General features: G+C 38.4%; 1 protein-coding gene across 1 annotated transcript in view; it reads right to left on the bottom strand.

Moving 5' to 3' along the window:
- The window catches only part of TTN (titin), a 308,951-nt gene that overhangs the window by 159,794 nt on the left and 127,074 nt on the right, over positions 1 to 22,083 (bottom strand). Inside the window, 26 exon segments of the mRNA XM_030580102.1 lie at positions 877 to 954; positions 1,312 to 1,386; positions 2,271 to 2,357; positions 3,945 to 4,028; positions 4,196 to 4,273; positions 4,937 to 5,020; positions 5,574 to 5,657; positions 6,010 to 6,087; positions 6,317 to 6,391; positions 6,620 to 6,703; positions 7,344 to 7,424; positions 8,110 to 8,187; positions 8,813 to 8,905; positions 10,319 to 10,582; positions 13,333 to 13,410; positions 13,526 to 13,582; positions 15,495 to 15,542; positions 16,442 to 16,468; positions 16,577 to 16,654; positions 16,756 to 16,965; positions 18,758 to 19,018; positions 19,116 to 19,383; positions 19,484 to 19,573; positions 19,988 to 20,171; positions 20,543 to 20,828; positions 20,946 to 21,038. Of these exon segments, the coding sequence (XP_030435962.1) occupies positions 877 to 954; positions 1,312 to 1,386; positions 2,271 to 2,357; positions 3,945 to 4,028; positions 4,196 to 4,273; positions 4,937 to 5,020; positions 5,574 to 5,657; positions 6,010 to 6,087; positions 6,317 to 6,391; positions 6,620 to 6,703; positions 7,344 to 7,424; positions 8,110 to 8,187; positions 8,813 to 8,905; positions 10,319 to 10,582; positions 13,333 to 13,410; positions 13,526 to 13,582; positions 15,495 to 15,542; positions 16,442 to 16,468; positions 16,577 to 16,654; positions 16,756 to 16,965; positions 18,758 to 19,018; positions 19,116 to 19,383; positions 19,484 to 19,573; positions 19,988 to 20,171; positions 20,543 to 20,828; positions 20,946 to 21,038 (3,003 nt within the window).

The following is a 22,083-nucleotide window of genomic DNA, read 5'->3' as shown; positions in this document are numbered from 1 at the left end:
AGCAATTGTAAGAATAGAAAGACATATGTACATTAAAAAGAATGACTAAAGCATATATACATGACACAGTGCTAGAATTTGAACGTAAGATTCTTCAGCACTGCTGGCACTTTGCATTACATGCAATTTAACTACAAAATTTCACACACAGAAATACATAAGAGATAGCATATTAAACACACAAGAAAATGATAGATGTTAAGGACAGAAAGGCATCTTTGAAAAAAATGCTTATGATCTGAAAAGACATTGATCCTTTTCATTTTTAAGAAGAGACAGTGAGCTTCTGCATATGAGTGATACTCAGTTTATGAAAATTAGTGTGCACCCATAACTACTATGCATTTCATAGCAGTTTTCAAGGCACAAGAAATTCAGGAGTATGACAGTTTTACAAGATTTTTTGCATTTTTTACAGGACAGAAATAAAAATTCCTTTTAATTCATAACCAATTGAGTATAAACTGTTTTTTTTTAAATCATATAATTCACAGGTTCAAGGCCTGCTGTGTTCCACTGATTTCTGATATGCAGAAGCCTCCTGTATCCCAGAAAGAGATGAAGTAATTTTAGCTGGTGGAATCACCACTTTTTTGTGGACTGGAACGGGTACTTTCTCTTCCGGCACAGCTTTTTGGGGCACTTCTGGCATTTTAAATATATTGTTTATTTTTAGGAGTTTTGAATTACTCACAAATGGCAAAAATAACAGGCAACAAAAATACAAGTACAGAAGCCTGACATTTGTGTAAGTCAAATAAGAAAATGAAAGCACACACCAGAATCTATATTTTATGGAACATAATTAGACAGTTAGAGATACAAGACAAAATTAAGAGATAAATATCTGTTGCATGGCTTCAAAAGGCAATGTACCTCTTTTTGGTGGAGCTTCCTCCTTTTCAGAGATAGCTACTTTTTCTTGGGTGATAATTTTCCGTTGCACTTCAGTCACTTTAAAAGTATTAAATGTAGGAATAGTTAATTGTAATATGTGAAATGAATTTTAATAATAAGCAGCTAGAAATAAATCTTTTTAATCTTAATCAATTTTTGTTGAAAGAAAATATACATGAAATTTCACTGAATACAAAAATGAGAGAGTAAAAGAAGAAGGAACAATTTACAAAAACAGTACAAAGGACACAAGTGATAGTCTATTCATAGTGAAGATCCAGACAGAGGTTACTGTCACTGAAACACAAAATATCTACATGAAAAACATTTGAAACAAACACAACAAACAAACAAAATGTGTGAGATAAAGGAACAGATAAAGACATCTAGAGAATATCATTTTCATTAGTTTACCTTTGGTGAACTGAGGTTCTTCTATTTCAAGAGCAACAGGAGGTATCCATTCTTCTGGTGGTTTTTTCTTAAGTACTTTAAAAATATTGTGTAATTTTAGAAAACTGGAAGGATTTCAATACCAGAGAAACCAAAAGAAAAAGCAACACACAAATCTCACTATGAATTCACTGACAATAGATAGGTGTTTCTGTGGGTTTGCTCATTCTCATACATAATGGAATTGTCTAAGGAAGTCCACAGAATGTCATTATATATCTCTGAGTTGGTCAGTCAAACAACAACAAGAAAGGAGGAATAATTCTCTCAGAGATAAAATCTTCATAAAGACTGAGGACAGAGGATTCTCTTGATATTTAAGATCAGATTGATGTTTTTCACCTATTTTCTGTGAGCAACCAACTATACTGTTTTGTAGTAGGTTGGGCTGAAGTCTGATCATAAAAAGTGGCAGAGCTGTTTAGTAGTGGCAAAATGTCATAATATATGAAACTTTACACATGGTGTAATGAAAAATGTTCACCTACAGCAGGGGTCATCAACCTTTCAGAAGTGGTGTACTGAGTCTTCATTTATTCATGCTAATTTAAAGTTTTGCGTGCCAGTAATACATTTTAACTTTTGTAGAAGGTCTCTTTCTATAAGTCTATAATATATAACTAAACTATTGTTGTATGTAAAGTAAATAAGGTTTTTAAAAGGTTTAGAAAGCTTCCTTTAAAATTGAATGAAAATGCAGAGCCTCCCCAGACTGGTGGCCAGGACCCAGGCAGTGTGAGTGCCACTGAAAATCAGCTCACGTGCCGCCTTCGGCACTTGTGCCATAGGTTGCCTACCCCTGACCTACACATTGAGGGAAAATTTGTTTTTTTTTGTAAAAAACAAAAAAATATTTAAAAAATAGCAAGATTCTGAGATCGTTTTCACTTTAGCCTATACTCCTTGAATTGTGTTTGTACCTGTAACTGATGAAATCTCCTCTTCTCTGTGAAAAGAAATGATTGTTTCCTCTTCCTCTTCTTCTATCCATTCTTCCAATGTTGGTTCTTTAAAGACAGGTTCAGTTTTAATATTTTTTTGTGGATCAATGGTTGTGGCAGAGGTATAACAATTCTGATAAAATCAATGCGACAACTGCAGCCATAGACAGGAAACATGAAATGCTTTGCTTTGCACTAAATTCTATTCCTTTTCCATATGCTAGGACATACTACATCTCCAGTAACTCTCAGCATTCAACTGTGTTTTCAGTGGAGTGCCACAGCTTCCCAAATGTCCCATCACAGCAGCTACAATGAAGGACCAGCAGTAAAGTAGTTAAATAATTCTTACTCTTTTTGTAGGTGGTAAAGAAAGACGAGTACAAAATAAGAGGGCAAGTGATGTGCTGGACAAATAAATTGAGAAACCAGCATATTCTTTAGAACTGTATCAGGGAAAAACTCAACTTATGATGGGACAAGAAGCCAATTTGCCTAGATGCAAGCAGAAAGGAACATGTTTACATGAACAAATACCTTTCTGCATATTCATATTTCATAGGGGTATCTTGGGTGTTGACTTAAGGAATTTTGGCCCTTTTCTTGTTTTCTTAATAAAAATGTGTTAACTATCCCAATCTTAATTACTATTAATTAATGGATTATACAATTGGAGAATCTTGGCTTGGGACACTATGGGGGAGATCCTTAACTGGCGTAAATTGTCATAACTCCATTGAAGTCAGTCTCCATTCAAGCTGAGAATCTGCCCCAGAATGATAATGAGTTACAGTGCAAAAACAGTCGGTATTTCTCATATGTAGCACAGTGAATAGTGCTTCTGTATGGGGGCAAGGAAATGATGAATACAATCCTCATGTGTGTACCTATGTCTCATGGCCAGATCCCGCAAGCTGCCTACTATCCAATTATCCTTAACTTCCATTGTGTCTTCATTAAGAGTCTGATCCAAAGCCCACTGCAATCAATGAGAATCTTTCCATCCAATTCAATGGGTTTTGTATCAGGGACTAAAAGTATAAGGGCTGGACACCCCACAGGAAGCTCTGAGCAACTGGGAAGTTATGGGCTCCACATGTAAAATGTAGTGACAAAAACTCACATATAACAACCAAGGCATGTTTCTGTATTAGGAATCATGCCTTTAAATAACAAATCTGCACTCTATGACAGCAAGAACAATCTACAGAATTGATGTTTCTCACATGGATCACAGCTTGCAATATACCTTCAGGTGTTGGGACATCACTCCTTTAGAGATTATAACAGATACTCTTTCTTCTGTAATATATACTTTTTCTTCTAAAACTGTTTTCTGATGTACCTCAGGTACTAATATTAAATTTATGAATTTCTAATTCTAATGACTAAATAATATCCCAGATTGCTATGACTAGGTTTTTGAAGATTTAAGAACACTGATACTATATAACAAGAACACAAATAGTATATGGCACAGTATTACACAATATACACAAAATAAACTCATGATCCTCTGTCAATAACACAGTACGCTAACGTATAACTTCCAACAGTATCACAAATATAGTAAGAAGTCAATAACAAAACAGAAGATAAGAACAGATGCTATTTAAGAATCAACATGTTCTGTGACTCTATCGGGAAGCATACCTTTAGCTGCGGGAGCCTCCACTCTTTTAGGAACAGCAACAGGTAATTTTTCTTTAGGGACAACTCTCTTCGGCACTGCAGGCACTTTGAAGATATTATTTAGTTTTAGGACTTACAAAATGGAAAAAGCAACACATAACACAAATGAAGACTTTAAAGAGGAGATTACATCCAGACACACATTGATTGCCACAACACTACCAAAACACTAAAGAACAGTCTTTAACACAGTAAACTACAAGGTAATGTACCTTTCACTGGCGGAGCCTCTTCTCTTTTAGGAACAGCAACTTTTTCTTCTGGGACAGGTCTCTTAGGCACCTCAGGCACTTCAAAAATATTAAATTTAGAATACTGAATGCTCATTTTAAAAAGGATTACGGGGGTACATTACTATAGAAGTGCATTCATCCATTCGTCTGAGGAAGATAAGCCATTTAACACACAAACTGTACACTGCAATGTACAGAGATGGGTTACCAAAAGAAAACATGTCTTTGAAGAAATCAGATCCAAACTTTGATATTTGGAATATGCAAACAAGTATTTTAAGACTGCATTCTTTAAGTCAAGAAACTAGAATTGTTGCTAGTTAGCCTTAAGTGGTGTTATAGAAAACATACAGTTATGATGCACAATAATCATTGTCATTGAAACAAATCTATTTACTTATACACTGTATGAAAGACATTTAAAACAGCAACATTAAAGTGGTGCATATAGAATGCAATCTACTATTTGGTATACTTCTAGCAGGTGGAGTACCATTTTATTGGGAATGGGAACTTGAATAGGTTTTCTAGGCACTTTAAAGATATTAAAAACAGATTTAAATAATCTTTCTAAAAAGATTTTGAGAACTACAAAGACAAAGAACAGACAAGCAATAGACTACACATAAAAGTATATATAACATATGGTTAGATTTAGAAGTATTCAATAATTATTAAGACAAACATATTGCTAATGCTCACACTCAAAAGGTGACGTACCTTTAGCTGGAGGAGCTACTTCTTTCTTGGGAACAGCATCGGGTACTTTCTTCTCCGGCACAGGTTTCTTAGGCACTTCAGGCACTTTAAAGACATCATTGTCAAAATGGTGGTGTTTTAGTTTTTGGAACACTTATTAAGAGTACAGTGCTCAAAGAGTCCTTTATAGAACCCATACAGTTATCCAGCTAAGGATGTGAGCACTGCAGCACGTGTCACAACATGTAGCTATATAATATTAAGATATGTAGACAGCTATTTATAAATTACTGAAAGATAGGCACAGTGCAATGTTATATTATTAATATAGCACTATACATTTCCATGGTGCTTCACAGAAGTTAAAAAAAAAAAAAAAAAAAAGGCCAGCCCCTTGGCCAAAGAGCATACATTTTAAATACAGATAACAGACAAAGGAAAGGTTGAGAAAAGGAAGGACAAAGTTTAAAACAAATGAAGTGATTATGGGCTGTGTTACAGCACAAATGATCCTTGAATAAATCACCGTAGTATATAGCAGATAAAGATAACACAAAAACAAATCTGTATAGTTAATCCACAAATGTATTTAAGACAACAACAAAAATAAGGTAACAAAAAAAAAAAGATTTTGCTTTTCTCATGAGAGCTGGAGTACCTTTAGCTGGTGGAGCTTCTACTTTTTTAGGGACAGGAACAGGTTCCTTCTTTTCTGGGACAGTTTTCTTTGGCACCTCAGGCACTTTAAAGATACAGAGTTGTGAACATTTAGGAATTTACTAAATTATTTAGTAAAATACTGAAGATGACTTTCAACATGTATATATACAAATACTAAGAAATCAAAAAAGTTTACCTATGTTATTAAACATACATTATATATTTTGTGCATACCAAAGAACATACTAACAGCTGATCATTTAAATAGTTAAGAATATGGCTTAGCTTGAGAGATACTCATGTTTGTGTACTTGTATAAGAGCAGCTAACTTCTGAAGATGTAGCCATTAGTGGGAGAAATCTGAGCAAGTCTGGCATTCTAACCTGTGGTTAGAGGATAGACACTTGAAGGCAGATGCACAGATTTTATTTACCTTTAACTGGAGGAGCCTCCACCTTTTTGGGAACAGCAACAGGTATTTTCTCTTCTTTTTTCTTACGTGCCTCAGGAACTTTGAAGATATTAAATGTAAGGATATTAAAAGGTAATGTCCATAGTAGTTCTGAAGTTCTTTTAAGAATACTGTATGTGTATGCAAACTGTCTAAAATACATATGTAAGCACATTCAGAAATTTGGAGCATAATCTGAAGAGGTGAAGAGTACTTACAATTAATAGGATTATATTTTTAATAATTAAGAATTAAAGGTTAATAAATATATAAGATTTTAAAAATCTACCTTTAGCAGGGGGAGCCTCAGGAATTTCAACATGAACTTTTTCTTCTATGACAGTTCTTTCATGTACTTTTGGCTCTTTAAATAAAATCATTTTAATAATGTTGAGATGTATTCAAAGTTTTTCTCTCAAAGAATATCAAAGCAATGGAACACAACAATGACAAAGAAGCGATGTAATATGAAACATAAATGTACAATGTGTTTAAAATATATAATTTGTCACAAAAAAGTCTATAAAAAGAAACTAGTAAGACTGAAATGTTGTTTTCATTTGGGTTTACAACTTTTTCATTTCGTACATACCTGAAACATAAGAATATTCTTCTTCTGCATGAACAGAAACAGACATCTTTTCTTCTGAAATAGTCCACATTTCTACTGTCGGTACTTTAAAAATAGGATTTCATTTTAGTAGTGTTTTTCTGAACCCATATTTATGGAAGACAATGTATCAGTCTTTATCAAATCAGTAAGTCTATTGTACATTTAAGTCTTAAAGCGCAGAATTAGAGACTTAGTATGTATGCGCTAAAATAGTAAACATGAAAGTAATAAACATGAATTTAGTATCTGTTTAGAGGTCAACGAGACTGATAGTACAAAAAGCTTCTTAAAAGAGCATGTAGCCTTTTGTAAATATTATACAAAAGGAGCACATAGAAGTTGCTTTTCCAAAGAAATTGCAGGATGCTAAGATCATTCATCTTTAGATATAAGCCAGCAAGCAGAATACATGAAGGAAGAGCCACATCACACTGCAATATCATGTACAGAATTTAAACACTTGAAAGCTACCCACAGAAACCATTCAACACAAAAACAAATTCTATGCTACTATGTAACAGAACAAATTAAACATGAAAGTGTGCATGTTACATACTACTAATTAAACAATGAGAGTGGTCACTGCAGGGCAATGTGAAATTGACACAAATACTAATAGACACATATATAGCCACATGCAGCACAATGATACATATAATGCTGGAAAAAATGGAATAGGTAATTGAGAGGTCAAGATCTGTACCTTTCTTTCTCATAACTTCCTCTTCCTGGACTGGCACCCGGGTAGGTTTTGGTGGCGGAACCTTCTTGGGAACTGCTGGCACTTTAGAAATATGAATTGTTAGTCCCATATGTAGTGAGGATACCAAATTAATATTACACTTAGTTAATGTTTGCAGCACACTTTGAAAATGTAACAAACAAGAAAAATGTAATCTGATCCAGCCCTGCAGCTATGCTAGGCTTGCATGGGACAGCACAAAATGATATAAGGATAGTGGTTGTTTCTTTTGATCCCCTACCACAGTCCATATCTTATTAGGGGGTTATAAAATTTGTGACCACTGCTGCATAGATGTTCATGACATCCTCATTCTGTTGAGTTTTGGGGGCCCAATCAGCAATGAGCTGGGATGCATATGTATCCATATGCCCAAACAATTGGTGAAGATACCCTGGTTGATTAACCAGGATGGAGAATTGGATGTCAGACATGGGTAGATAAGGGTGAAGAAGATACTCCCTTCCAAATGTAGTTTATCAGCACTCCCTGCCCTCAAGTATCAGGAGTTAGCTCTACAGGCTAATATGTTTCTCATAAACTGCTGCATTTATCTTCCTTTCACTACAACTGGGCAAGGGTTGTTACCATCATTGTCTCAAAGATTGAAAATTGGTCAGATCTATGTTAAATGAAGAACATTTGTTTCTGCAAACACATAAAGTGGCAATATTCCAACTACTTTCATGTCACAGTGGCGTTAAAATCACACAGTAGGTACCAGTACCTTTAGGCAGTCTGAGTTCTTCCTCCTCAAGCCTTTGAGTGGTTACCTCAACTTCTTCAGCTACAGGTTTCCTAACAACTGCAGGCGATTTAAAGACATAGCACACAACATTTAGACAACCTGGCAAATGATCACTCAGATAAAAATCAGTCAGAGCTGGGATCTGAAGCATTTAATGCGACGTTGATATGTTTTAAACTTTGCCAGTATTCCCTCTTGCACATCCACTCACATGGTTCACTGGTGATGGTGCCTCTGTGCAATGGGCCACACAGCTTTCCCACAAACCTGGTGGATCTCCAGGGACCCAGTGAGGGCCAGGGGGATCCTTAGGAAGGACCTGGTGACTACCACTTCCTAGTAGTGCAGCTCCATTGCTCTGCCAAGGACTCCACCTGGCCACAGCTACTTGAGGACTGGTGCATGGTGGGAAAGGAAGATAACAAAACCTTTGCCTGAATGATGTTTGCCCAAGAATCTCTACAGCATCCCGCAACCCTCCCAGTCTCTATTTTATTGCACAGGGAAGACCCAAGTCTTCCTGAGCACCGTGCCCTTACGCATTCTGCCAGAGAGGGGAGATAGGCATGCAGGGATCTGGGGGAGGATCCCACTGCCTAGATTTACATCAGCATAAGAAAGATCTGAAACTTGCTCAGAGTGAGTACAACCCTAGTTACACAGATATATCTCAATCCTGTACCTTTATGTATGGTCACTTCTTTCTTTTCTTTCTTTTCAGCTGTAATTGCTGGTGTTATATGCTCAGGCATGGGCTTCTGAGGAACTCCAATCACTGTAATAAAAACAGCATCACAGTTAATGAAGAGGAAATACACACCCTGAAAAAGTACACCTTACCTAATGGTGGGACAGCCAACATTAGGTGCTGATATAATATTTTACAAATAAAACACACAGTCGTGAACATCCAACAGTTGTCCTGGGGGATTCTGTTCATTTCTGGCTTTGTTGCTAACCCATTGACTTTAGGACCCAATTCTGTCTTAGCTATATACAAACTTCTCCCACTGGAATAATTGGGAGGCATGCTGTTGACATATATGGCTCTTAATGCTCCAGAAAAGATTTGTGGAACATTCCACCCAAATTGGCCTTGTCTGGGGGAAAATCTTCTCAAATAATTAAAAACATGGAAGTGTCAAAACTATGGCTAATTCATAGTGCATTTGAAAAGTTCCCGAACTTCAAAGTCCACAAATTAATATCACACTATAATGTGTCACCTTGAGCTGTGTTCATATCATCCTAGCCCTGCTCGACAATGGGCCATGATTTACCACTGATTTGCAATCATAACTCCCCTGTACTTTGGGAAGTTCTACGTACAGATTGATAGCACAATATACCCCAAAGTACAGCAACAGAAAATCTCAAAATTTACCAATTGGGGAGAAAATACAGAGAGATCAGGGCTTACTTCTGAACACAGGGGAAAACTACATAAAGAAACAATATAGATTAAATAAGGAATAACTGCTACTGTCAAACTCAAAATCCTGGAAAACCACTCTAAACCTTACTCTACAAGACTGGCTGGGGTAGGCTTCATAGACTGCAGCTGTAACGCACCTGGATAAATGGAAATACATTACAGCTGGCTTTAGATCCCTGACAGAAATAAATGTGGATGTATAGTAGGTGGGCTTGAGCCTTCCTTCTTTATATGCTCATTTCTCCTTTTATACAGGCAGCCACAAGCTGCTTGGTGCTTGATCTTGTTTTCATTGAAGTTAATGGCAAAACTTCCATTAAATCAACTGTTCAGGTTCAGTTCTATGGAGAGTAGAGGAGGGGGTGAAGAAGACCTGCACCACCCCACTGCAGCATGTGAAGCTGTATACACTATATACACATGTATACACACTGGAAACCCCACGTATCCTTGTTATGAAAAGGTCCCAAAATGGAAAAAAAAAGTTCTGTTTGTCCTTTAAAAATCCTGGTAGCTGCTGAAATATTAGGTCTTGTAGGTCTCAGCCTCTTTAATAGGTAATTAGAAGACAACAGGTCAAGAAAATGGCACAAAATACTAATAGTAATTTCAATATTTATGTTCCATTGTATTCAGCAGTAACATTTTATACATCCCAAAACAAATGAATTATAGTGAGCAGGGCCAAGAGAATACAGAGATGGGGAAAGTGAAGGGAAAAAAGATTAATAAAATTAAGAAATTCGAATATACCTTCTTCATGATAAACTTGTTTTTCTTCATAAGTTTCCCATTCCTCTTCCCCTTCTTCATAACCTTCTTCCCTTTCATAATATTCCTGTTCTCCATAATCTTCTTCCCATTCTTCATAAGGTTCTTTTTGTTCTTCATAAATTTCTTCTTTTTGTTCATAAACCTCTTCTCTTTCTTCATATATTTCCTCCTTTTCATGAACTTCTTCCCTTCTAGCTACAGAAGTCACTTCGATCTCTTGTGGCTTTCTTGGCACTTCGGGAACTTTAAAAGATTGCTCATATTAAAATATGGAGTTTGCAAGGCATAATGTGTGTATTTAATTTAAGAAATATACCTATTTATGGAATTCAAGTAGCATATTAAACATTTTTACCCAGTAGTCTAAGTATTATATTGCTGTTTTATTGTCTTTTGCTACTTCTGATATTGTCCAGACTTGCTTTGTCTCATGCAGACACAGTTGATCAATTTACTAATAGGTTAGCTAAGTTAGAGTTATCGCCTCAATACATAACTATGTTATCATTATTTGGGGTTATAGGACCCATATTTCAATGGCAATTTTCTCCTATTTGTTCACTGGAAGACTACCACACTGAGTTCATTATATATCAACTGCAAGAGAAAGTTGGAATAGGAAAAAAAAATTTTCAAATTAATATCATCAGCACATGCTAGTACCAGGGTGAAATCTGTCTAAGGAAGTTAAGATGAATGAAAGAAAAATTTAAGAAAGAATCTGCATACTTCTGATGCAGATTATCACATGGCAGGAAAACTGAGTGGCCTATTTCTACACAATGGATTATTTTCTTAGTATACATGTTTTAAATACACTACTTTTGTTGAAATAATAACCTGTTACTTTTGGGGTTCGGGCCAGGATGCTGGCTTCTTTACAACCTCTGAAACTGTAGAAACATGTTATGTTTAGTGGTCCAATCTCTCCTTAATATGCATACATAGCTCCCATTCACACTATAAAGGCAGATATAGATGCATATTGAGGTGGTATATATCCTTTAGCAACCTCTAAGTGACAGACACACTGTCCCAGATTTTCTCACCCATTGAAGTCAACTGTAAAACTCCCATTAATTTAAAACGTCAAAAGATCAGTTCTAATATTACTCTCAGAAAAAATAGAAATGGAGCAAGAAGAAATTAGCACCTTTCCTAAATTCTGCATTTATGGCCCAATCCAATCTCCACTGAAGTTGATGGAAAGGCTCCCATTGATTTTAATGGCACTGAATCAAGTCCCTAGGGCATTGTTGTAAGCCCACTGAAGTCAAAGGATGGAATCCCATTGGGAGTTTTTTTACAGGTTGTATACTGTCTACATACTCACTTTTTCTAGATAGAAATAAATAACTAGCATCTTGAGAATACGTTATTTTACCCAAAATATTTTTATTCCTGACAAAATGTAACTAAATAAAATAAAATAAAACAAAATAATAATAATATTCACATAAATAAAAAAAAATTTGGAGAGGTTTTTACATATGCCTAATCAAAGCTGCTGATAGCAATGTTTTGTAGATTTATGCTAGTATGATAAGAAAAACACTGAAAAGACTATTGATTCTAACTGATATAATCTACAAGATAGGGTACGTCTACACTACAGGATAAATTCGAATTAGCTTAAACCGATTTTATAAAACAGATATTATAAAGTCGATTGTGCGCGTCCATACTAGGCACATTAATTCGGTGGTGTGCGTTCGTGGTCCGAGGCTAGCGTCGATTTCTGGAGCGGTGCACTGTAGGTAGCTACTGTAAAATAATGAGGCCAATAACGTCGATTTGCGTCTACACTAACCCTAAATCGATATAGTAATATTGATTTTAGTGTTACTCCTCTCGTTTTGTAGGAGTACAGAAATCTATTTAAAGAGCCCTTTAAATCGATATAAAGAGCAGTGTAGTGTGGACGGGTGCAACGTTAAATCGATTTAACGCTGTTAAAATCGGTTTAACAGCGTAGTGTGGACCAGACCATCAAGGCCTTTGGGTTGACTAAGTGAGAAGCTACAGTTTTCTCTACATCTTTTTAAATAGGCAGCAGCATCCCTCAATTTCATAAAATGACACTATAAGAGAACAGTCACATATTTACAGAGTAGCTTTTGTCTTTGTTTTGCTTGTCTTTTTACTGAGTTTTTATTATTTTTATCTTCAGAGCTTAGGTTCTTGTATGCTAATTCATGCTCATTTTTTCAGTCTTTATCTTGTATCACCAGGTTACAACCTTTAACTAGGATCACGTGAGAAATTACTTCATAGATTCATAGATTCTAGGGTCAGAAGGGACCAATGTGATCATCTAGTCCAACCCCCTGCACAAAGCAGGCCACAGAACCCTATCCATCCACTTCTATAACAAACCCCTAACCTATGCCTGAGTTAGTGAAGTCTTCAAATTGTGGTTTGAAGACCTCAAGCTGCAGAGAATCCACCAGCAAGTGACAAATGCCCCACACTGCAGGGTAAGGCAAAAAACCTCCAGGGCCTCTGCCAATCTGCCCTGGAGGAAAATTCCCTCCCGACCCCAAATATGGCGATCAGCTAAACCCTGAGCATGTGGGCAAGACTCACTAGCCAGCACTCAGAAAAGAATTCTCTGCAGTAACTCAGATCCCATTCCATCCAACATCCCATCACCAACCACTGGGCATACTTATCTGGCGATAATCAAAGATCAGTTGCCAAAATTAGGCTCTCTCATCATACCATCCCTTCCATAAACTTATCAAGCTTAATCTTAAAGCCAGATATGTCTTTTGCCCCCACTACTCCCCTTGGAAGGCTGTTCTACCTTGATAATCACTGTTCCAGAACATATTTTGAAATATTCTAATGAATGAGAATTTGGGCTTTAAATATGCATCTTTATAACTTAAAAATAAAAAAGTCAAACACAAAAACCTTTCATTACTCCACATTAAATACAATTACTTTCTTTAAAATACCTTTTAAAAAAATAATGTAAAAATCCATTTTACCTTTAGGTGGAGCAATTTCTTCAGGAGCTTTTGAAACCACTTTTTTGGAGACTTTCTTTACAAGAACTTTCTTGGTTTCTAAAAGACAAATATATATATATATATATTTGCATTTAACAGCTACAGGAAAAAGTTGGATTTAACATAGTACATTCTGTTTGTCATTTCCAGTTTTAAATCTATAAGCTTTTACCTTTCTTCTCTTCTGGTGGTGGAACAGCAAAAGGCAGCAAAACAGGAATAGGGATATCTTAGAAAAATAAAGAAGATATTTTATATCAATGCTACATTCTTAATAATATGTGAAAAAAATCCCTAATATGCTTTGCATACAGACATACAGGATAAATGTATTACAATTAAAAAATCAAAAGTAACTTGTGGTGTGGGTTGGAACAGTCAAAGTACTTTCCATGGGTGGGACCCAGGGTGGCCCAGTGGGGCAATTTGTCCCAGGCCCCGGGCCCCATAGGGGCCCCATTAGCCCTGGCCTGGCGGCAGTCCGGGTCTTCAGCGGCATTTCAGCAGTGGGGGGCCCTTCAGTGCTGCCGAAGACACAGAGCGACTGAAGGGCCCCCTGCCGCCAAAATGCTGCCGAAGACCCGGACCACCGCCAGGTGAGTACAACTGACACAGCTCCCCCGCTTTTCCCCAGACCCTCTGAATCGTCTGGGTGGCCCTGGTGGGAACTGAAAATCTATCCTAATGAAAGGGGGCTGTTGGCCTCCTACTGAAACTTAATGCAGGGTTTTTTGTTGGCCCTCTCCCCATACCAGGAAAAGGGGGAAGGGCCAAAGAGAAATCAGGATCCTGAGAGTGACAGTCCCCAGGGCCAGTGCTCCAAGTCTGTGGATTGACAGGCAGATCAATGTGGGAGTCTAGAGCCTGGGACCCATCTTCCATGTGAGCTGGAGCTGCCTGAGTGAAAGTAGGGCAATGGCAGAGCTAAGAGGAAAGCAGCAGCCAGAGTGGAGCTGGGGAAAGAGCAGTACAGAGACAGAGAAGGCAGAGCTAAGTTGGAAGAGGAGCAGCAGCAGCCAGAGCTGGTCTGGGAAGTAGGCAGCAGCAGCACTGAGCCAGAGTAGGGGAACTGGAGCAGCCCAGAGCCCAGATGGAGCAGTGGAGACCAGCCACGCCGACGGTGAGCCAGGGCTGAGCTACTTCAGGGAGCTGCAGGGCCAGGGCCGGGCAGTGGATGCCTTCTGTGCCACAAGTAATACTGGAGCCAAGAGTAGTGAGCAGCCGGGGAGAGGAAGGTGGAGGCCCTAGGCAGCGAGGGCCCAGTGGAGGGAGACATCACCAGGCAAGAGGGCCTTGAAGGCCGGACTCAAGAGGGGTGGAAAACGGGGCCCTGAATCACAGGAGGGCTAATGCTGGGGAAAAGGGTCCTGCCACCTAGAGTCAGAAAGCGTGTAGCTTCCATCTGAGTAGGTGTTTTACCCACTGTATTACCATAGCACAGCCAGATCCTGGGAGGGAGGCCTGGGGCATGTGAAGAATAGGCTGTGAACTTTTATTCAGTAGCTGAAACTGTTTTTGTGTTATTCCCCATCCCCAGCCCCTTGTTCCTTTAACCTTTTCCATTTTCCCCTTATTTTATTTACAGTTGCTGTTAAATAAGTTGTATTTGGTTTAAACTTAATGTAATGATCAGTGGGTCAGGAAAGTGGCCAGTGTAAGAGAGTACCCTGGAGAGGGGACACCATGACCCCTGTCCTAAGTGACCCTGCCTTATTGGGGTTACGAGGGTTGCCACACGGGAGAGTGGAAGAGGAGTCCTCAAGGTCAGGCAGGCATCTGGGCAAAGGGAGTTGGAGCAAGGACACATCTTTTTGCTGTGTGGTTCCCCCAGGGTAGTACAGAAGCCAGGAAAGTTCCCCATGATAGTGGGACCATTCCCATGCTCATACTTACTTGACCAGTCTACTCTGACAATTATTTAAGTCAGTGGGTACTATTGCATACCCAGCACCGGAAGTAACAGTGCCACTGCCTCCCCCAGCAAACCCTGATCATTCAAGCTTTGTTCAGAGAGGGGTAAATTTGAACACTGCTCAATCCTAGATTTTCTCTGAGGTTCCTGAATCTCCAAACTGCCCACTGTACTTTTGCCTAGATTCTAAAGAGAAATCCCATTATAAAAATCTGGTTATTCATTTTACCTTCAGCTGGTGCTTCAATTGGAACTGCAACTCTGGCATCAGGAACATCTGGAAAGTCAAAATATATAGAAATGTATAAAGTAGAGATTCAGATGAACTTGTCCAATCCCTAGGACTGGGTTACAGTATTTTCTAAGGATTAATTTTGAACGACTCAAGAGATGGGACCTCCACCTCTTCCCACAGGAAACTGTTCTACAGGCTGTTACTCCTCCGCATTAGGAAACATTCAGACTATATCTCCTCTCTTCAGTTTCATCCATGACACCTGTTTATATCCTGTTGGACCACCTTGTGCAATTTTTCCTTCTCTTTTGATTTAACATCATAGAAATGCATATGGATCATTATCATGTCCTCTTCCTCAGTCATAGTTTAGCCAAGTTACACACACCTAAATTTTATTATCATTTTAATTACATCACACCCTAAATCCTTATATTCTGGTTTGTTTTTTTTAAAATTAGATTCTAATATTTTAGACGGTTTTCTCTCTTTCTCATACACCCCCCCCCCACACACACAGAAAGGAACATTATTAAGTACAATTAGAATGATCACTTTCCTTGTCTATGATATATTGTTCGTCTATTTGGTTGCTTTTTTATTCCTTCCCTAACCTTCACTATATTGCATTGTAAGTCCATGCTCAATTAACTGTCCACTCTCAGCCCCAAGGAAAGGGGGGAAGCTGGCTTCCCATAATATGCAAGAGGACCCCAGGCCCATAAATTCCTCAATAATTGCGGAGTCATCACAACATTCACAATTGCTACCTATGGGAAAAATCCTCCTTTATAGATCTGGAAATTCCTTCTCAGTATATTAGCCTTGGTGAACTAAAACCAAATCCAGAAATAAGGGTTCCAAAAACAAAAAATAAAGGAGGACACAAAATTAAATCAGTGCCAGATGATCCATAGACATGTTCTCAATTTTTTCTTTACCTGGTGGCTTCACTTCCAGTTTCATTTCTGCAAAAGAACAACAGATTTGTATTTAGAATGTTTTCGCTCTCCAGCACACAATTTCAGATCTTGTATGTAGCTACACTCTCAAACCTGTTTACTACATGCACTAACCTTTGGTTGTCAGATAAAGCTCTGCAGTGCTTCTTGCTTCACCCCTTGGTTCAAGACGAGCAATTACAGAATACACACCTGGAAAATGAAAGCATTTTGATATATACCTCATGGTGATTGTTAAAAAACACAAACAATGAGAAAAAACAGTGACAATGGAAACATCCCATTAAGGTTACCTTCATCTTGCGCAGTGACATTGTGGATAGTCATATAATGACAGCGACCTTCGCTTCTAAAGCTGTATTTACGACTCTCCCGCAGTTCAATGGAGCCTTTGTACCATGTCACAACTGCGTCATCAAAAGAGACCTCACACTCAAAGGTTGCAGACTGGTGTTCACTCACCACTATATTCTGTATGCTCTTTGTGAACTGAATGGGCTCAGCTGGTTTGGAAACAAAACAAAAATATATTCGTTATCCTTGTTGCAATAGACCTTTGTTGGTTTGTACAGTAACTCCTCACTTAACGTTGTAGTTACGTTCCTGAAAAACTAGACTTTAAGTGAAACAAAGTTAAGCGAATCCGATTTCCCCATAAGAATTAATGTAAATAGGAGGGTTAGGTTCCAGGGAAATTTTTTTCACCAGGAAAAAAAATATATCTATATCTATATCTATATCTATATCTATATCTATATCTATACACACACACACACACACACACACACACAGTATAAGTTTTAAACAAACAATTTAATACTGTACACAGCTATGATGATTGTGAAGCTTGTTTGAGGTGGTGAAGTCAGAGGGTGGAAGAGGGTGGGATATTTCCCAGGGAATGCCTTGCTGCTAAATGATGAACAAACTCTCAGCTAAGCCCTTAAGGGTTAAACATTGCTGTTAATGTAGCCTCACACTCTACAAGGCAGCACAAATGGAGGGAGAGGAGAAAGCATGGCAGACAGAGACAGAGACACACACCCTGTGTGAGAGAGAGAGTACACTGACCGCACTCTAAGTACACTGCCTTTTTGAGTAGATCAGCAAGTTGAGACAGCAGCTGCTGCTAGCAAGCTCCCTCTGTCCCGAGCCCTTTGTGTCTGTCCCCCCCCACACCCTGCTCTGTGGAGATGGGGTAAACGAAGGACAGGAGCAAGTGGGAAGGAGACATTCTGATATTAATCCCCCCTTCTCTGCCCCCCCTGCACAGCAAGCAGGTGGCTCCTGGGAGCAGCTCCAAGGCAGAGGGCAGGAGCAGCACATGGAAGTGGGGGGAGGGACCGCTGAACTGCCTGGAAATTGATAGCCTGCTGGGTGGCTGCTGCAAAGGTAACTTAGGGGAGCAGGGAGCTGATGGGGGGATACCAGTCCACCCTGGTTCCAAGCCCCCACCCGCTAGCTCCAATGGGCTGCTCTTTCTGTAAGCAGTGGACAAAGCAGGCAGCTGCCAAACAACCTTATAAGGGAGCACTGCACAACTTCAAATGAGCATGTTCTCTAATTGATGAGCAACGTAACAACGAAACAACATTAACCGGGATGACTTTAAGTGAGGATTTACTGTATATAATTTATTGTAATTCCATAAACGAACAACAGACATCTACTAGGATATTGAAAAAGGAAATTAAGAAAAAAGAAATACAAAGAAATGTGTATTCATCATTCTATTTCCTGTGAAGTGCTTCATTTAGGAGTGAAGTTAAGAAGACACAAGAGTATTGCCACAACAAGATTATTATAAGAAGTATTCAAGAGAAGTCATTAAAGCAATTAAGAAAAGATAAAGAATGCTTGGTGTATAGGCACTTCGGAAGTTTGAAGCCTCAGGAAAATATAAACATCTCAGAAAGAGGAGACTAAACAGGATAAACATAACACAGATCAAAGTTTCAGAGTGATATGGCAACACCCATTTTTTCATGTTCTCTGTGTATTTTTATATACATATATATATATATATCTTCCTACTATATTTTTCCCCTGCATGCATCTGAAATTTGTTAGTCTCTAAGGTGCCACAGGTACTCCTCATTCTTTTTTCAAATTAAAGTGTTTCAGAGTAATGGGTCATATTAATTACACAAATAAAATATTATTAGGTTATCCTGGCAGTGGTATCTCCTTCAAAGGAATGGATCAGCAGAATTTCCCATCAGGTCCATCTTCTGTTAACTAAGCATCAAGAAACTCAAGAAACCATAACAAAGAGATTTCCATCTGTTTACAAACCTTCAATGGTTAGATCTGCAGTTGTTTCTAGATTCTGAAGCTTGCAGGTATACTGTCCCTGGTCTTCTGTTCTAACATCTTTGATGATTAGTTTGTGTATTTTCTCTGAGACTTGTGTTGAGTATCTTCCTCCTATCTTAATGGCTTTTCCATTTCTATACCACTGAGATTTGGCATTTGGGATAGAGAACTGACAAATCAAGGTACAAGTGCGTCCTTCCTTGAAAGCAGTATCATGAAGATTCCGTTCAACTGCAGGTGCTGTTAGCATGTTAAAATACATATTTTAGTAGATATCTGAGTGTTAAATTAAAGAGTATAAAATACTTTCAAATAGAAACTTTAAACGTACACTTACCAATCACAGTTAGCTTTGCATTAGCAATATGTGGACCACAGACAACTCTGAAATTCCCCTGATCTGCAGGTTGGCAGTTCCTGATTCTGAGTATGTGACGATCACCTTTAATTTTTATTTCATACTTGTTACTAGAATTCAATTTTTGAGTTCCTTTGTACCAGGAGAGTTTGATTTCTGGATAATTAATCTTAATTTCACATTCAAATATAGCGTCCTCATCTGCTAAAACAGTCTGGTTTTCAATATCCCTGATGAGAGTAATAGGCTGAAAAATATGATTTTAAAAGGTTCAGTCTTCATTCCAAGATCACACTTCCTATTATGTGATTAAATATTTTACTATCAAGTCAAAGCCATCATTTCACCTCTGTCTCTGTGACTCTTCGATGAATAAATGATACAAGTTCCTCAAATCCCTGTTCTCCTTTGCGAACTCTCTCTGTGATTTCAGTTTCCTGGAGAAATACATGACGTGGTTTAACATGAAGTAACACTACTGGGAAATAGCTAGGATCCATGTGTTTATATCTGCCCAAGAAGTCTGGAGAGTCGTGTATCTCTTTAAATGAACTTTCTGCAAACCCATAGCTCACTTTAACCTCCTTCCCAGCCCATCTTACTGGTTCCGTGTCACCAAGATCCTCTGGACAAAGACATGGAGACAGGACTTACTGGGACAGAAAGGTCACTGTTGGCAGTGGCACTGCCTCACCCAGTGCTTGAGCATGCCGGAAGTTCGCAGAGTGAGATAAGGATTGGAATCTGAATCCCTTATGCATACAGCGATGTCACAGCTAGGACATCAAGCCTGGTGCCAGAAACCATGTTACTCTTAACATTCCCAATGCTACAGTCTGACTAGGTCTTACCAATCTATGACTTTCTTCTTCTTGGCTTTGCTTTAGCAGCTCAAAGGCTTGGAGGAGGCCACGGAAATCTGTAATTCCATACATGCGAGCATACTTCTCATATTCTTTAGGATCAACATTTTTTAGAAGTTCCATGATATCAGTGGGCTTCTCTTCCTCTTCTTCCTTCTTTTTGGTTGGAGTACTATTTAAGCAAGGGGATTAATTAGAAGACATGCACAATATTTCTCCTTTCTAAGAGAATCCTTTGGGAAACCAAGTCTGCTTAAAATTGTTTGGTATAGAGCAAGCCTACAGGTTAGTGCTAGAGGGGCCTTCTGTGCCTAATAGTTTGTAGGATAAGTGCTTGCTACTCATGACTTCAAGGGGATTCTTAGCTAATTGAAAGACTGTTGATATGAGTACGTTTTGATGGGATCAAGGCCAATATATAATTGGTGTCAACCTGTTCAATACAGTGTGAATACTAATAATTACATCTGGATCAGAGATACAATTAAAGTATCCCCCACTGTAGAGATTGTAGACAAATCTAGACAAGATTCTTATGCCTACCTCTTCAGTTTTGCTCTCAAATCTCCTTCAATTACTTCTTCCTTTTTTCGTTCTTCAACTTGAAGTTCGACACTGGTCTCAATTTCACCATGTTCATTAAAAGCTACACATCTGTACGTTCCAGAATCAGTTTTTGTTGCATCCCTTATTTCTAGTTTGGCTTCGTCTCCTCTCTGCTGGATGAAAATGCGACCTCCCTGGTTGAGTTGTCTCCACTTTCCCTTAGTCCATTTAACATTTGGGATTGGATCACCTCCAACTTTAGCAAGAAATGTTGCAACACTCTCTATAGAAAAATACAAAATCAAGAAGCTTATCTTTCACACGTCTAAGACAGCAGGAGATAATATCATATTGCAATACAACAAATAGAGAAAATGACATTTTTGGAGAATGAACTTACTTTCCACAATTTTGATACTCTGAGGCTCTGAGATAAAGTACAGCTTTCCATCCACTGGTGCTTTCTTAGCTGCTGGTGCAGCTGCTGGTTTTTCTGGAAAATAGGTTTAAGGAATTAAGATGGAGGGCTTAATAGAACAGCTCAGGCATAACAACTTTTTTTACTCCGCTGAATGGGAAGGGATGTACTATCGGGATATTTTTATTGTAGCTGAATCCATCTACTAAATCAGTATATGCAGTCCGTGTGTGAAAGAAAAAAATGCCAAGTACTTTCCAATGACTTTCAATAAGTTGTCATTTCATTCCTAAAATGGAAGCAGACACTCTGGCCTGATTCTGATCTCTGTTACAGCATATAAATTTTAATTTACATTAATGTAAATGACATCAGACTCGCATTCTGATTTTTTAAAAATAGATTACTTTAATTTAGACTCTTAAATGCATAGCTGGTCACATAAATAAGTGGCCTGATTTTCAAAAGTGCTGATTAGTTGGTTACCCAGCAACTCCCAGGTCAGGACAGTAACAAAGGGCTTCTCTTTAGCACTCCTTTCTTAAAAGCCTGGCCCACAAGGTTTCTTAGAGTTATGATCAACCTACAGCTAGAAGTTTAAAGTGACTAAACTGCTGTAGGCCACTGCTGCTCCATGCTTGGGTGGTGCTACCTTAATATGTTCATGACTGAAGAGCTCAGATGCTATAGAATGGGTAAAAAATAAAGTATCTTTGACAGAGAGAGAGAGAGAGAGAGAGAGAGTCTTATCCCCAAACTGTATTAATTTCAATTGAGTGAGAGGGCCATGTGGGTTGAAGCTGAGATAGCCCAGCCCAATTAATTCCACTGCTGCCTCTGAACTGGGCAAAGAATTCTTTCTTAATGTGCTCCCCAGCCTTGTTCCTTACTCTATATTTTTTGGGCTGGCTCGCTCCAGACTGTGCTGTGTCTCATGGTGCCACATAGCCATGGAGCACTCTCCCTGACAATATACCAAATTCCCTTAGTAATGTCCTAGAAGACATGCCTAAACCCCCATCTTCCCCCTGGAGCATGCATGCTCTGGAGATTGAAGCCCACTCTCTCGGCTTGGTCTTGCCTCAAACCCTTTGTTTTGTCTGCAAGGTTAAATTCTAAA

Source organism: Gopherus evgoodei, chromosome 11 (assembly GCF_007399415.2).
Source record: "Gopherus evgoodei ecotype Sinaloan lineage chromosome 11, rGopEvg1_v1.p, whole genome shotgun sequence".
NCBI lineage: Eukaryota > Metazoa > Chordata > Testudines > Testudinidae > Gopherus > Gopherus evgoodei.
Note: the sequence above shows the minus strand (reverse complement) of the source record. Positions and strands in the feature narration are given on the sequence as shown.